Source organism: Centruroides sculpturatus, unplaced genomic scaffold, assembly GCF_000671375.1.
Source record: "Centruroides sculpturatus isolate CEXI.00-Female unplaced genomic scaffold, Cexi_2.0 scaffold235, whole genome shotgun sequence".
Lineage (NCBI taxonomy): Eukaryota > Metazoa > Arthropoda > Arachnida > Scorpiones > Buthidae > Centruroides > Centruroides sculpturatus.
In genome coordinates this window covers 300,892-315,762 of record NW_019384436.1, presented here as the reverse complement: position 1 = coordinate 315,762, position 14,871 = coordinate 300,892, and the positions used below count along the sequence as shown (strand labels likewise).

The 14,871-nt window shown below is 29.0% G+C and overlaps 2 protein-coding genes across 3 annotated transcripts in view; one reads left to right on the top strand and one right to left on the bottom strand.

The window, feature by feature from the left end:
• The window catches only part of LOC111619933 (glycine-rich cell wall structural protein-like), a 61,982-nt gene extending 48,750 nt beyond the window's left edge, over positions 1–13,232 (bottom strand). Inside the window, exons 1-2 of one of the 2 annotated variants that reach the window (XR_002755839.1) lie at positions 13,099–13,232; positions 12,875–13,009 (exon numbers count right to left, since the gene is read on the bottom strand). The gene's annotated coding sequence lies outside the window, so the exon portion shown is untranslated. Of the gene's footprint in view, positions 1–12,874; positions 13,010–13,098 lie in introns of those variants that run through there. The other variant, XM_023361756.1, reaches the window with a different exon arrangement.
• LOC111619932 (hornerin-like) lies at positions 3,165–4,708 on the top strand. The gene is made up of 3 exons (XM_023361755.1): positions 3,165–3,366; positions 3,651–3,928; positions 4,007–4,708. The coding sequence occupies exons 2-3, from the start codon at positions 3,917–3,919 to the stop codon at positions 4,604–4,606; spliced, it is 612 nt and encodes a 203-aa protein (XP_023217523.1). The 5' UTR covers positions 3,165–3,366; positions 3,651–3,916; the 3' UTR covers positions 4,607–4,708.
• Positions 13,233–14,871: the final 1,639 nt, after the last annotated feature.

Genomic DNA, 14,871 nt, shown 5'->3' with positions numbered 1-14,871 from the left:
AAAAATTATGAACATTTAATTTTGTATTTGTTTTCGGTGAGATAAATTGTAAAAAAAGTTTTTATAATATTTGTAACTAATATAAATTGCTATTTTATTTCATATATCACGATCCGAAATATATTCAAAAATATGCGTAAACAATTGAAAATGAAGACTTCAACGCAATTACTTGTAATTTCCCCATTATTTCTTTTATGTTGTTTTCGAAGGTTACAATTATTTAAATGTTTATTTATTTATTTATTTTATACGCAAGTAAAGTTCATAAAAAACTAACAATTACTTTCCTTCAATGTAACGAAGTAAATAAAAAATCCAGCAACGAGTTGCGTTTTCCCTCTGTTTTGAGATTTTATTTTAAAAAATAACTTTTATATTATTAATTGTAATAAATAAAATTGTGTGCTGCCAACACAGATACACATCCATGGAATTTTCCTCGTATATTTATTTATTTATTTATTCAACTCTCTCAAAACTGGAGATTTGGAAAAACTCGAAGAGTCAAATTTGACACGATTCCAATATTTTTCCTCGTTATTATGTATACATAATAGTCGGGAAAGTAAAAGGCCCAATAAAAATACACATAGAAATATAACAATAATATAAATTAATGATAATATAAATTGTCAATACAAAACACAATATAAACGTTATAATAATGTAAACAAAAAACAAAGTCTAATAGCAAGATAAAAAAACGTTTATTTTTTCTTAATGAGATTCGATCTATTTTTTATTCTCATAAATCTACGTGATTAAAAAATATCATTAGATACAGTTCAGTGAAATAAAACCTATATATTTGCTAAAAATTTAATATAAATAACAAAGTTTTAAATTAACAATTTACAATTGTCAATTATACATTTAACATTGATAGAAGAACGTATATTATGATATATACTACATATTTATATTGCTGAAGTGTATGTGTTATCCTTGAATTTCCGAAATAATTAGTACAAAAATAGGTCTATATTTGGTGAAATTCTGTTTATATTTGTGATAAATCCAAAAAAAGTTTTTTGAGATTTTTTGCAATTCTGAAAGAAAATGGCGAATTGTAATTGCATATGAAAACTGAAATATTTCATTCATAATTTGGAAATAAAAATAAAGAAATAAAAATTAAAACAAATCGATGATTCGAAGAAACGATATGATTTATATAATAATATGAAAATTTAGGTAATAAACTAAATGTAAATCTTTGAGTGTAAAGAATTAATCTCTTCAACAATATAAATTTCTGCTAAATAAATCTAAAAGCGAAATTATATCCAATAAATCGCAATTTTTTTCACTTTCCAGTTTACTCAAAATTTATTTAATTGAATTTCTATGAATACTACTTTGCAACTGTTTTAAAATTATGTAGCATTTCATGACACTAGTTAAAAATACTTTTTCAATAGATATAAAAAGCAAATTCTAATAAACAAAAATGTAAGTTAATAATAATAATAATAATAAATAAGTGAAGAATATTAATTAGAATTAGGAAAGAAGAATAGAAAAAATATACTTGTGGCCAAAATTAAAGCAACCAACAAATTCTGTGTAAAATCAGCACCAGGAAACATGAGTACTGTACATGAAAATTACATCATACATAAGTCATGCAAATGAGGCACTTTAGAAGCACACCCATGCGATAAAATATAATATGCTATATATACAGTTTGCTAAAACCACTAACAGAGAGGAAGTGTTCCTGATACAACATTAGTTTATCAGACATGCCTCAGAGAAAGCATTTGAATGTTTCATTGCGACAGAGAGACGTTTATTTCTACGTTTTCGGCATATACAGTACTGTACATTTGTGTGTGTTACTTTAATTTTGAATACAAGTGTATGCTGATTTGTGTTTAAATAAATGAATTCCAAAATAAAATAATCCGTCAATGATCCTGAGAAAGAAAACTTGAAAGGAAAAAATGGAATTCTTTTTCTTTGTTATAGAATTCTGTATTCTACAGGGATTATGAAACCCCTGGAAAGATTATGCTGATCTTTGTTATTCTTTTCAAGGTAAAAGCATGGTATTGAGTACGGAGAAATAAATTTAAGTTATTTTGATGGTGGAACAATCAGAGTGAAGTTGCTGATGAGTTTAGCAGGCTGCATCTAAACCGATGTGTATGATAGGTGGAGCGTTTGTATATAGCTTGTTATGCTCTGGCAACTTCACGCTGATTGCAGGTTCTATCAACAAAATGACTTAAATCCATTTCTCCAAACTTAGCGCCATACTTTTACATTTAAAAGAAAAGTCAGCATAGTTTCTATGGTTTCATACTATACTATTTGTCCAAAACAAAATCAAACTTAGAAGCTTCGTATTAAGATTAAAGTTTTCCAGAAAATTAAATATATCTATCATTTTGTACATCATCATCCAAAGGAATAACAATAATTGTGCAACGAGTTATCAAACAAAATTATTATATATTCCTTCTATAAATATTTTTTTAAATCTTATCCTTATCTCAGCAGTGCCCGTGAGAGATAAATATATGATTAGTTATATCGAAATCTTAAAGATAAATAACAGATAAAACAACTGAAGAAAGAAAATTATCAACAAACAAATAAACTACAAAAAAATTTGTATTATAAGAAAGTAAACAAAGGAAATACAATCTTTTTGTTTTTAAAAACAATTTTTTGGGATAATAAATCCATTTTATAAGAAATTTATCTTTGGATCCTCACTAGCTTATTTAATAGACTTGCATGTACAGCGCTTTAATAAATTGTTCTAATAATTGAAAATAATTTTAAGTATTATATCGTACTGTATATATGATATACAATATAATTAAATACAATAATTAATTTTGCTTTAGAAGAATAAATTAAACAGTTTATAATAGTCATTAAACAGAAAAAAATGTAACAATTTAAACAATTTATAAAAATACTTTTCTATTTTAATCAATCTCTGATAATAAATTTTTAATAATAATTTTAGATTAAAAAAAATCATTTATAAAAATTTACTAACTACAAATCTTTGTCGATTTTTCTAAATTATCTGAGATGAACTTAATTTGAAATTATGAAAATTATAAGTTGTATATAGAATAAATTGATAATAAAATGTTAAGTGTGTTAGTAACATATTTTGTGCTTATCGGAATCTAAAGTGGTCAAGATCATTGCAAGTAGCAACCAATCAGAAAGTGTTTTACAAATGAATTCGGCAAGAAAAAAAATGAAAGTCAGCATCATAAGTATATTCATGAGAGTAGTTTTTTAAGAGAATTTTAGTTAAGTAAAAGGATCATTCGGAGCAATGAACATGGAGTCAAATTAAATTTTAAAGTAATTAAGCGAAGCCTTATAATTTCAGTAAGTTAAATTAGTTTTTAAGATATTTTATAAATTAATAAGTGTTTAAAATAACCTTTTAAAATTTTTATAAATTTTTGTGATAATTTATTAGAATAAACAACTTTTTAAGTAACTAGTTGACCGTTTTATGCTGTTTCATGATTTTCTATATAGGTTAAATAAAATGTGCTATAAGTTACATTAATTAGAAGAAAAAGTAGTTTTATATAATTATAAAGAAACTTAAATACGTAATATTTTTGTAAGAATAAAAATTCGTTGAAAAATTATTATGTTTAAAGGAAATGATTCGACATTACTCAACGAATCGATACCTTAATCGTCTGTTAAATGTGAACAAGGTCGTCGTCTTGCCCCATTTTCTGGATGGGGCTGCACAGAGTTAAGTAGATCAAAACCGAAGAAAGTTGAAGGTTGCACCAATAATGACACGAATGGACAGCGAAAACGATTTTCCCAAGGCCGATGACGTAAACAAACGTTTTCTCAAGATACATGTCTCGGTATATAAACAACTTGGTTAATATCGAAATGCTACAGAATAGTCATGAGTCTTTGGGTAAGTTGAATTTATAGTTAAAAAATATTCCACGTATTTTATTAAATATTCTAAATTTGGGCAATGAAATTATTTCAGCCTTATTTCTTGCTGTTGCTATACGTGACAGTGGGATGTAGAAGTTTGCATTCTAGTCATCACGGGCATGGATATGGAGAACATAAACATGGAGGTTCCTCATATGATTCCGAAGATGGAGAAACTCATGGAGATTACGAGTCTGATGGTGAAAAAAGTCACGGTGTATATGGACTAGAAAAAGTTGGAGGACACAAAGCAAAGGGATCTCACGGAGGATTAAATGCATTTTTTTCTGATTTTCACAACAGAGGATTAATAGCTAGAGATAGAGGATTCGGATACGAAAAGGCTTACGCGTACGACAAACAAGTGGCTCTTAAAGACATCGGAGCCAAGAAATCCAGTTATAAAGGATTACAGAGAGCAAGGGAGCATCACGGGCATAAGAAATATTCTGATCATGGAGATTACGGACATAAATCTCACGACAGTGGTGGTCGACACGGTGCATCCGGGTATTCTAAAGAAGGCTCGATCGAAGGTTCTCACGGAACTTACGACGATACTCACATTAATTTCGGACACAGTGATCTTATGCCCACTTATGGATATTCATACAACCAGTTTCGCCAACCAGGATACAGTTACTCTTACTAAATGAACGGTTACATGTGAGGAACCAATGTCAGATTTGATTAGAAATTGGATCTCTGTACTTTGTTCGGTATGCGGAATTGTTTGATTTTGATAAATTACAAAATTAAACAATTTTTTTCGTTCTGTGGTATTGTTCCTGTTAATTCTTTCTTAAATTATTAATAAAATTACTACGTTTCTTTTATATATATATTTATAAGTGAATTCTGTAAAATCTTTACGAGAACTAATGAAGTGATTAAAACTTAATTTTTTAAATATTCTCTAGTTGATTACATTCATACATGACATAAATAAATTGTATAGACTGAATTATTAAGTGTTAAGTATTCACTTCAGAACAACTTTAAGATATAAAATTGTTAGTTTTATTTTTCACAACTTCATTGCTCTTAAGTGCTTTATTTAGTAAATAAAAAGATGTTATTTTTCCCCGGTTTTTAATAGATTATATACCTTTGTAATAAGAATAATTCTTTAAATGTAGAATTTAAACACATAACATAAAAAAGTTATATTTTTTGAGAATGTTTCATACGTCCTCAATTATTCCAAAAATACATATCGTGCCTCGAATGGCCCATTTCATAAAAGAAGAATGGGTCATTCTGATAAATTATGACGTCATCGGACAAATTCTCATTTCCTGTTGCCTCGTGTTCAAACTAAAACTAAAGAAAAAAACATTGAAATAAAGAATTTTTTCACCATACTTAGTTACGATAATGTCATACTTTTAAAGGTACTTAATACTTTTAAGAATATAAAAATTAGCTAATAAATTTTTATATTATAAACTTTTATTGTATAACCTTTATTTATTTGTTCATTATTTTATACGAGCTTAAAGTTATTTTTAAAAATTACATAATTATCGATTTAAGTCATATTAAAATATTTATAAATTCCGAAAAAAAATGAGAGCCATCAAATAGAAATCGTGTTCAAAGTTATGAATTAATATTAGATTAAATAATGTTTAAGTAATAATTATAAACAGTCATTTAAATTCATGTAAAGTTTCAAAATTTTCATAATTTAATCATAATTATTATGCATTATATCTATTGCCTACTATTAGTTTTTTCCTGTGTTTGAAAGTATTTTAACTAAAATTTGCCAATTATATGTAGTGTTTATTTGAAATTCTAAATCATTCTATTTAGAATAAGAAAATTATGATTAGATAATTGATGAAAATTACATGATAAAAGAGGATAAAGAGAATATATGATGCTAGATAAGTAGTTGAAGGAAATCATGCTATAGACTCGAACGGAGATAGAAATAATTAAGCTAAATTAAATACAATTTACATTCTTTGATTTGTAATATATAGTTGTTCATGAAGTGATTATTGGAACATTCTTAATTAATTAATTAAACACAGTTAAAATGGCTGAGAGTAAAATTAATAAATACAGAATATCGTCAAACATATGACTAAAAAAATATTTCTGTGAAAAAATTCTTCAAAATATTTATAAATCGTAGATTTTATATTTATTAACTTTTTCATTATTGTCCTATGTGCCCTTTTTTCTATGCCATTATAGTTCGTCCAGACCCGTAATAGGGGCGGCCGGATAGTGAGGGCCGACATGAAAAATTCCTTAAGTTTTTACCATGTCTCCTCTACTGCTATAAGTTCACATCCTATTCCGTCTGTTCATTAATTTTTATACCAGCAATTCGAATTATCGTCATTAATAATGAGATTCTATAAAACTCTTCTGAATCACGAGATATAAATAATCATCATTCAAAAATATCCACGAAATCAGGCATTTTTAATCTTTTTTTCCTTGTCGATTCCTTTCCAAAATTATGTTTAATTCATCGACTCATTTCTATGCTGATATAAAGTAAGAATAAATTATAAACAGGATGAAACAAAAAATCAAATAGGAATTAATTAATATTTTTTAAACTTAAATATCAATCAAAAATTAAAAAAAAAAACTGTTACTTTATAAAGATTTAGGATATATTAATTTTTTATTTTATATTGTTTGTTCATTTTGACCGACGACCTCCAAATTGACACTGGTAATTAATCGACCCCCAGATAAATCAGTCGGATTTCGAGGACCATTAGCGACTAGATGGTAAGGTCTAAACAAACCAATATCTAAATCGTCCTCACGCAATTAGATATATTTAATCGAATACGTCTAATTGCGTGAGGTCAATCATTGTATACTTGTCTAATTTATAAGGCATTTGATTCCATAGATAATTTATGCATTTATTTATTTTTAAGCCAATTGATCAACTTAATGATTAAAACAAACAAAAAAATGAAGGCTTATCGCTTTAATTAATGTAATTCAGTCGAAAATTTATTACGTTAATAAATTAATATTTATTCTTAAGAGAAAAAATTATGATAATCAAAGGATTTGAAGAAACGATCCTATTAATTTAATTATTTTCATTTTTCTTCTACTTCTATTCTATTATGTTATATAATAAACTATTATATAATTTAAAATTCTTTTATGGACATAAATCTGGATAATTATATTAATTAACATAATGATAAAAACAGTTTTAATAATTACGTTCGTCTTACATAGTGTTAAGATGAAAAAATCTATTGATTTGCAATCTATTAAAAAAAATAATTAACTGTTTATTAATTAATTAAATAATTAACTAAAATTAAATACAAATAATTTTATACCGCATTTAATAATTACACTTCTAAATCATACATTTCATCAAACTTTAGGTTCTTATGAAATGTCAATTGTAAAATTCAGTGAGTAGAAGATAGTAAAGGTCAACGGGTCGCATTCCATTGAATGTTCTTTTCGATCCTAAACAGAATAAGTCATTGTAAATGTTATTCTTATATCAGTTAATTTAATTGATTGCTTCAAATTATTAAATGTTAACGGTAATATTTTATCGAATCATTTTCCTATTGAATTAAACGAAATAATATCACATTTATCCACGATAGAAATTCATTTTTAATAAACAGCACTTTCGTTTATGATATGAAAAGCTTCAGTTAATGTACAGTACAAAACAGAAAACGAAATCGAACAATTTAAAAGTTAAAAATTCAGCAACGAATTGAATAACGTTCACGCCTGTTAAAAAGCAATTTTTACAATATATTTTTAATTATAATAAATAAAATTTTGTGCTCATCCGTTATGAGATTTTGTTTAAAAATTTTTTAATATTTTTAATTATTATAAAATGGCAAAGAGCTTGAGCTTAATTTTGAGGGTAGTGATGAATTTCATAAAAGAGAGTGTAAATGCAAATAATGAGTAAAATCTTCATTACGTCCGACCCTCTAGAGATAAGGCACGTGACACTCTTTTACTCATCTCTTCCTTGACTTTAACCATCAAAGTTTAATAGCATAAATGCTTCTTACACATAAGCTACTGTGCCAAATTTCGTTTCTTCTTCATTACCTACCTTGAGATATTGAATAATAAACGAAAACGAAATAAATGGCAACATTTATACACACATCCATGGAATATTTTTCCACTTTTTTTTGAATTTTTTGGATTCAGGAGTAGAAAAATGTGTTAAAGTGGAAGATTTTCAAAAAATCCGGAGGATCAAATTTGACAGAATTCTAATATTTTCCCTTGTTATGTATACATAACGGCTGGAAAAGTAAAAATTAAACAAAACATTTGTAAAAGTAACTTTGTTTCTTGGTTTTTTTTAGTTAAAAAAATTAACAACCTCAATTTTGGAGCATGTGTGTATAAGTAAGTGTAAATATAAGCAATATGTAACAACATAATTTTCTATATAAATAAATGAGGATGTTTGTTTGTTTGTTGCTATGCACGCCTACGCCGTTCCACCAATTGCTACGAAACTCGGAAGTTACGTTAGCATACTTCTAACTTAGATGATTTCATCCATTCCATCCCAAAATATCGATTGGATTTCTATGTATCAATTAATTTTTTCCTGCATGCGATTTGCTTGGTTCACACGTACTGCCATCTATTGGCAGAAAATTTAAGAAAATAATGAACTAAATATAGTTCTTAAAAAATATGTAATTTTAAAAAATATATATTATATTTACTTAATTACTGGACAAGTAACAGATAGAACTTGCCTACTTGGAATGGAAAGTGTTACCCTGTAAAAAGTCTATAAGTAGTCTATTTAATTTTTCACATCGAAACACTCTTTTTTAACTCTAATAACTGCTTTTCAGTAGCCGAGTGGATAAAACCACCGAACACCTGGTAGTCAGTCGTGGTTTAGAGCATCGCTAATGAGCCGGCACGTGTTTTTCCGGTGTTCTTCACGTTAGTAACACGCAAATATAGCTAGCTTTACATAAAAGTCTTCGTGGGATGCACTCTCCTCGGCAGATCGCTCGCGTGTCACGTTGTGGTAATCAAATAAACCAAACTAATTCTAATAATTTTTCTATAATCGCAATATTTACGAGGACATACTTCCCACGTAGTTTATACAATCTGTTACAAAAATCTAAACTCTTTACTAGGACATCGCTCGATTTTTGTCGTATCGGGATAAAATTGAGGCGGAGCCAGAAAAAAAGGGGCGATCGTTACTTGCCGGTCATACCGACACGGAAAGGCGATCCAAGAACAAAGCAATCGATTGCGATTGCTTTGTTATGCGTGACTATATGGATTTCATTTTAATGTTTCTTATATTATAGCATTTGATTTATATAACAACAAAGGTTATCTTAGGTAAAGGTTACAAACAAGGCAATCGCCATCGATTGCTTTGTTCGTTTTTCGCGCCTATTTTCCGTTAGGCGTACGCAATGCTGTTTTTATTTTTGACCCCTAGTTCTAATTTCCTTTAGGCGCGCTCAGTCGCATCAGAGAGCACGGATATTGTCACTATAATATCTCTGTTTATCGAAAACGAAGTCAGGAACTCCTTTTTTACATTTAAATGGAGCCTAATTACATTTTTATATTCCTTATCGCAATGAATAGAAAATGACAGAGTTTTATCAAAATTGCCCATTAAATGTTGAGAACGAACTCGATTCTAAAAGCCCATAGAAGGCTGCTAGCAATCGAGGAACAGCGCATGACAAAGTCGCGCCGATTCGTGCGATATCGCTTTGTCGCGCACGCGCATAAAACGACCTTATATCTCGAAAACGAAGTCATGGACATGCCCCTTTTTATTACATTTTTAGATTCCTCATCTCAATTAATGGAAAGTGTCAAAGATTTTGAGAACGAACATAATTCTGTAAGCCATATAGAAGAGGCTTCGCTAACGCTCCACCTCAATTATCACATAAAGGAGTTATTCTCGCATTTTTATTTAAATAAGTCATATGAAGTCCATCACATCCTGTCCATCACTTTTCAAACATTAATAGTTGACCAGTATTAATTAATTAGTAATCGTTGATCATCCTCTCTTCCAGCAGGAAGTCACCAACTACTTTTGGCCGAATTACTTCAACCCCCTTCCGCAAAAGTCGCTTCTTTTTATCGGAACCAGCGCATGGTGGCATTCGATTAGGAAAATTACATAATAGAAGAATACCGGCGAGCACAAAATATTTTTAAAGTGGTTTTCGAGGATGCAGAGTTTAAATATTTGATCAGTTTATCGCTAAATTTGATTCGTTGACAGATTACCGTTTGATATTCGACTGTGAATCGTAGAGTTTCTTAGCGTTAACATAAAAAAAAAAGAAAAAAAATATGATATCTGAAAAAATTTAAGATATATTTTCGATTCCAATCTACTTGATCAATGAAATTGTGCGATTTCGTACCATCCGAGTATTGCGAAAAAAACATGACAATGGTAGGCTGAAATATCCAAACTCTTTTTATGGATATCGTTTTAATGTTTCTTATATTATAGTATTTGATTTATATTTACAAAGGTTATCTTACATAAGAGTTTATCACATCGAATGACCAATCTAACACATTTTTTAAACTTGTTTATTCCTCTACTCTACATAATTTAAAGAATTTTTAAAATATGTTAGATTGGTCACTTGGTATGATAAACCCTTACGCAAGATAACCTTCCTAGCTATAAAATCAAATACTATAATATAATATAATAGAAGGGTTCGAAGTACGAAATAATCTAATAAACTTAGTGTTTGTTGTTATTTTATGTCCAGGCAACGCTGGGCTTACCTGATAGTTGCTTATATATGCACTAACATGATCTAACCAACATTTTATATGTAATTTAACATCACTAGAAAAGCTTGCAGTAATAAAATTAAAAAAAAAAAATAGTATTTTTTATTTAGGACATGATATTATTAACTCTATTCATCTGCAACAGTGTTTGGTATGCCTAAATATCACATAAGAAATTATAAAAGTTAAAATAATTTTTATAAATAATAATTCAAATATTTTTATAATAGCCAAAAGATCTTTTCTCTTCTTAAATTACTACTTTTACATAACTGAGGTAAAGAGCATAAGGATTAATTCGATGTCACTTTAAACTACAAATTAGTGTTAAAACTACAGTAACCAATGAAATTCTATTGACGAATTTTCTGTTGTAGGTGAGTATAAAACAGAATAAAAAGTAAGAAAAAGAATATTGATAGCATTTTCTGACATTATGATGAGGAACCAAATCGAATAGAAAAACTATAAAATAAAATAAAATTGATTCTATATAGAAATCTTAATTCCTTATAAAAACTCAGGCCAATGAACTGATTAATGAGGTAACTTTCAGAACTTTCCTCTAATTAAACTGAAGTATTTCTTTAATTAACGATTTTTTTTCCTTTCATATTTAAGATTTCTGAATAGAATCGATCTAATGAATTCTCAAACTTGTATATAATCCAATCTATTAAGATTAACTTCTACTATCCTTCAAAATAATAATAATATTTACGATGAGATAATGCCATTGAAGAAAACATCAAATCTTAAATAAGTAAATAAATAGAACGAGATTCTAACTACAAAACTTTCGAGTCTCATATCAAACTGAAAATTTTAGCACGTCCTATCTGAAACATAATATTTAAACAATGAAGAACAATATAACACGGATATTCATTTCACTTATTACTTGCCGCCATCTGGTGACTAAAATTAACATTTTTCACCAAATCAAATAAGAATGGGGCTTATTTATTTTCAATATACAGTACTGTACATCAGCTACATTATTAATAAATAGAAGAGAGAAAATGAATATCATGACAGTTTTTTTTATTAGATAATTCCAAGCGAATAAATAAGTACATAAATATTATAAAAATAAATAATAACGTAATGATCATGATACTGTAGTTTTATATTTCTAAACAGAATAAAATTTAGTATATGTACAGTATATTATTTATCTTTTTAATTTGCTATTTCGTAAAATTTCAATATTTTATTTATTGAATATTCTTTTCTATGATTATGTTCTATGAAAACTGTTAATCTCTTCTCACAGAATATCGATTACAACAAAATCTTTTCATGAAAATATTACTTTTTACATTAACTATTTTCTTTCTATAGTAAAAGAAAAGTTATTTCATTTACAGTAAAACCTCGGGTTACGAACGCCCCTGTTTACGAACAAATTTTTGAACGCCATAGTTGCTTCGATTGCTTCGATTCAAATTGCCGAACAAGCTACTGGGCAAGAGCCGTCCACAGACGGTCAACTCCCTATACTTCCTGCGTTAAATAAAATCGACCAATCAACGACAGGACTACCGATTCAGAAGTTGGTGGCGCCAAATCGTCACATGCGACTAGTGTAAACAGGCAGTCGCCTTTTGTTAAGTACTGTACTGTTGCTTTTAGTGTTAATCAATTTTTGTTTTTAAATGTGATTACGAAGAGGGCCATTTCTCCAAACCTAACGTGGGTTCGGTCAGGCCCACTACGGAAGCGGTAGGATGTTGAGGGACAGGACACTGATCATAAAAAATTCCTGAAGATTTGATTGCCAAAATTCTGTGCCGGGTTTCCAGATAGATTTAGCTCAAATTCCATCGGGTATTACTTAATAAGAATATCAAAATACAACGTTTACACCATAATATTAACATAATATCTATCTTTAAAATTTCGCTTAAATAACAGTCTCCTAATTCATTAAATTCTCTTAATTTCAATATTGAAGTTACTCAATTTCATAAACGTGGCCCGTTATTTAGTTGAAAAATATTCTAGAATCGGGAACGTACTTAAAATAAACTTTTTGACAGAAAAATAACGATGTTATAACGTATAGATATATTTATTAGTTAAAATATTGTTTACAGATTCGAACCATGTGTAAGCATATCTTTTACTCGATGCCACGATCCATTGTTGGGAAGTGGTTCGATTCCAAGAACGTGGCAAAATATGTTATAATGGTCTACCATGTGAAGTGGTGGAGATCTTAGATTTTTAAAAGCTGCAAAAATTGCGTGATATTGAACTTTATATAACACAAAATTTATTTTAAGTATTCTTATATAAATATAAAATTTCAAAACTGCTTACCGGGACCGCGAGCCATAAAAATGGCTCTCATGTCGGACATCTTATCGGTGTATTGGTTGCAACCGTGAATTCCAGACAAAAAGAAAGAAGTTATTGTGCCCAACATATAATAAGGTTTCATCTTTTTCTGGTCATTCAACTGATTTATTCAAAAGAAATATATATATTATTTATTATAATATAAAAAATATTCTTACCAAATATACTTTATATTTCAAAACTAAATGACTATTTTTAAAATGTTTTATTACTTTTAATTTTATTACTTTAAAAATGTTAAAATATGTCACTGAATAACTAAAAATAGTAAAATTAAAAATTTGTTTACTGTCTAGGCCAGGGGTGGCCAACAGCTTTTGCCCCTGGCCGGATTGGAAAGTAAACTTTTTCCACGGGCCGAATAGAGGTTGCCCCTATTTTGAGGTGGTGCGAGATCTCATTGTGGTATCACCCCGTAGAGACTGAATTGTAGATAGAGATTACAGATACATTTCTCACATTATCATGCTTTATCAACACTCTACGCTGTACTTAAGAGATTTGTAATGGAGCATTAACTCTAAACACACAGTTGTTGATTTTTTTTCTTTTAGACGTCTGAATTTTTCATCGAGCTATTTTGAAAGATTGATCGCGGGCGACATAAATTCATCAGACGGACCGGATCTGGCCCGCGGGCCGTATGTTGCCCATGCCTGGTCTAAGCTATACAACTTTTTAATTATACAGTATATACGTACTAATACTATATACTAATAAACTATATTAGTACAATTGAAAAGTTCTATATATTGCATAGAATAAAAGTGTAGAATACAGTATTTATTGACAAGACTATGTCTTGTTTATAAAATCGTACTGCCAGCATATAGGTATGAAGGAGTACATGTCAAGAGTTAATATTTGGCACAGGGTATTTATTAGGTGCCCAAATTATTTGCGCATAAAAAATCCAGATTCGTAGGTAGTCAGGAGACCGAGAACCGAGTCAAAATAAAATACAAAATGGCGATCCTCTTCTACAAACAGGCAAAACAGCCACATCACCCCACCGAAATCAGGTAGGGGAAAGTACCACCCACAGTCATTCTAAGAAGTGAACTCTGACCTTAAGACTGAACACGTATTTTCTTTTATGTTAAATAAAACTTGTAATCAAATTTTGTAAATTTGGGAGTGCTTCAAATATGACGTTAAAACGGTTTTATGCCGTTAGTGGAGTTTTTTTTAACATTATCTAGTATAGTAAAATCGTGGGACCGAAAAAATTTGACGTTATATTAGGGTTTTCGTTACATCCGATGACGTTATAATCGGGTTAAACTGTATATTGTTTGTGCAAAATAAAAAATAATTTCGGACGATACAATAGCCACGATTATTTTTTTCAAAAATGGGAAATTTTCGTTACGCATCGACAAAAATTCAACCGGGCCGACACGCAACGGAGAGAAATTTCGAAATTGCATAGGTTAATTTCAACGAAAATGCATCGTGGCCGGCGAAGTTTGAACGATCGCGCCCAAAAGCAGCGATACCAAAGAAGATTGGAGAATGAGAACGAGATCCGCTTTGAGCGTCAAAGTGATTCCGCTTAGTAGTGTCTCCGAGACATAGTCGTGTCCCAAATACGGTTTTGCCGTTTTACTTGTTTAATTTAACCTTTTTGGTTAATATTTAAATAATATAATATTTTACCAGTTTTACCAGTATTATACAGTTGTCCAACAGAAGAGTAATCTATCTTATTTACAAATCTTTTCAAAATAGACA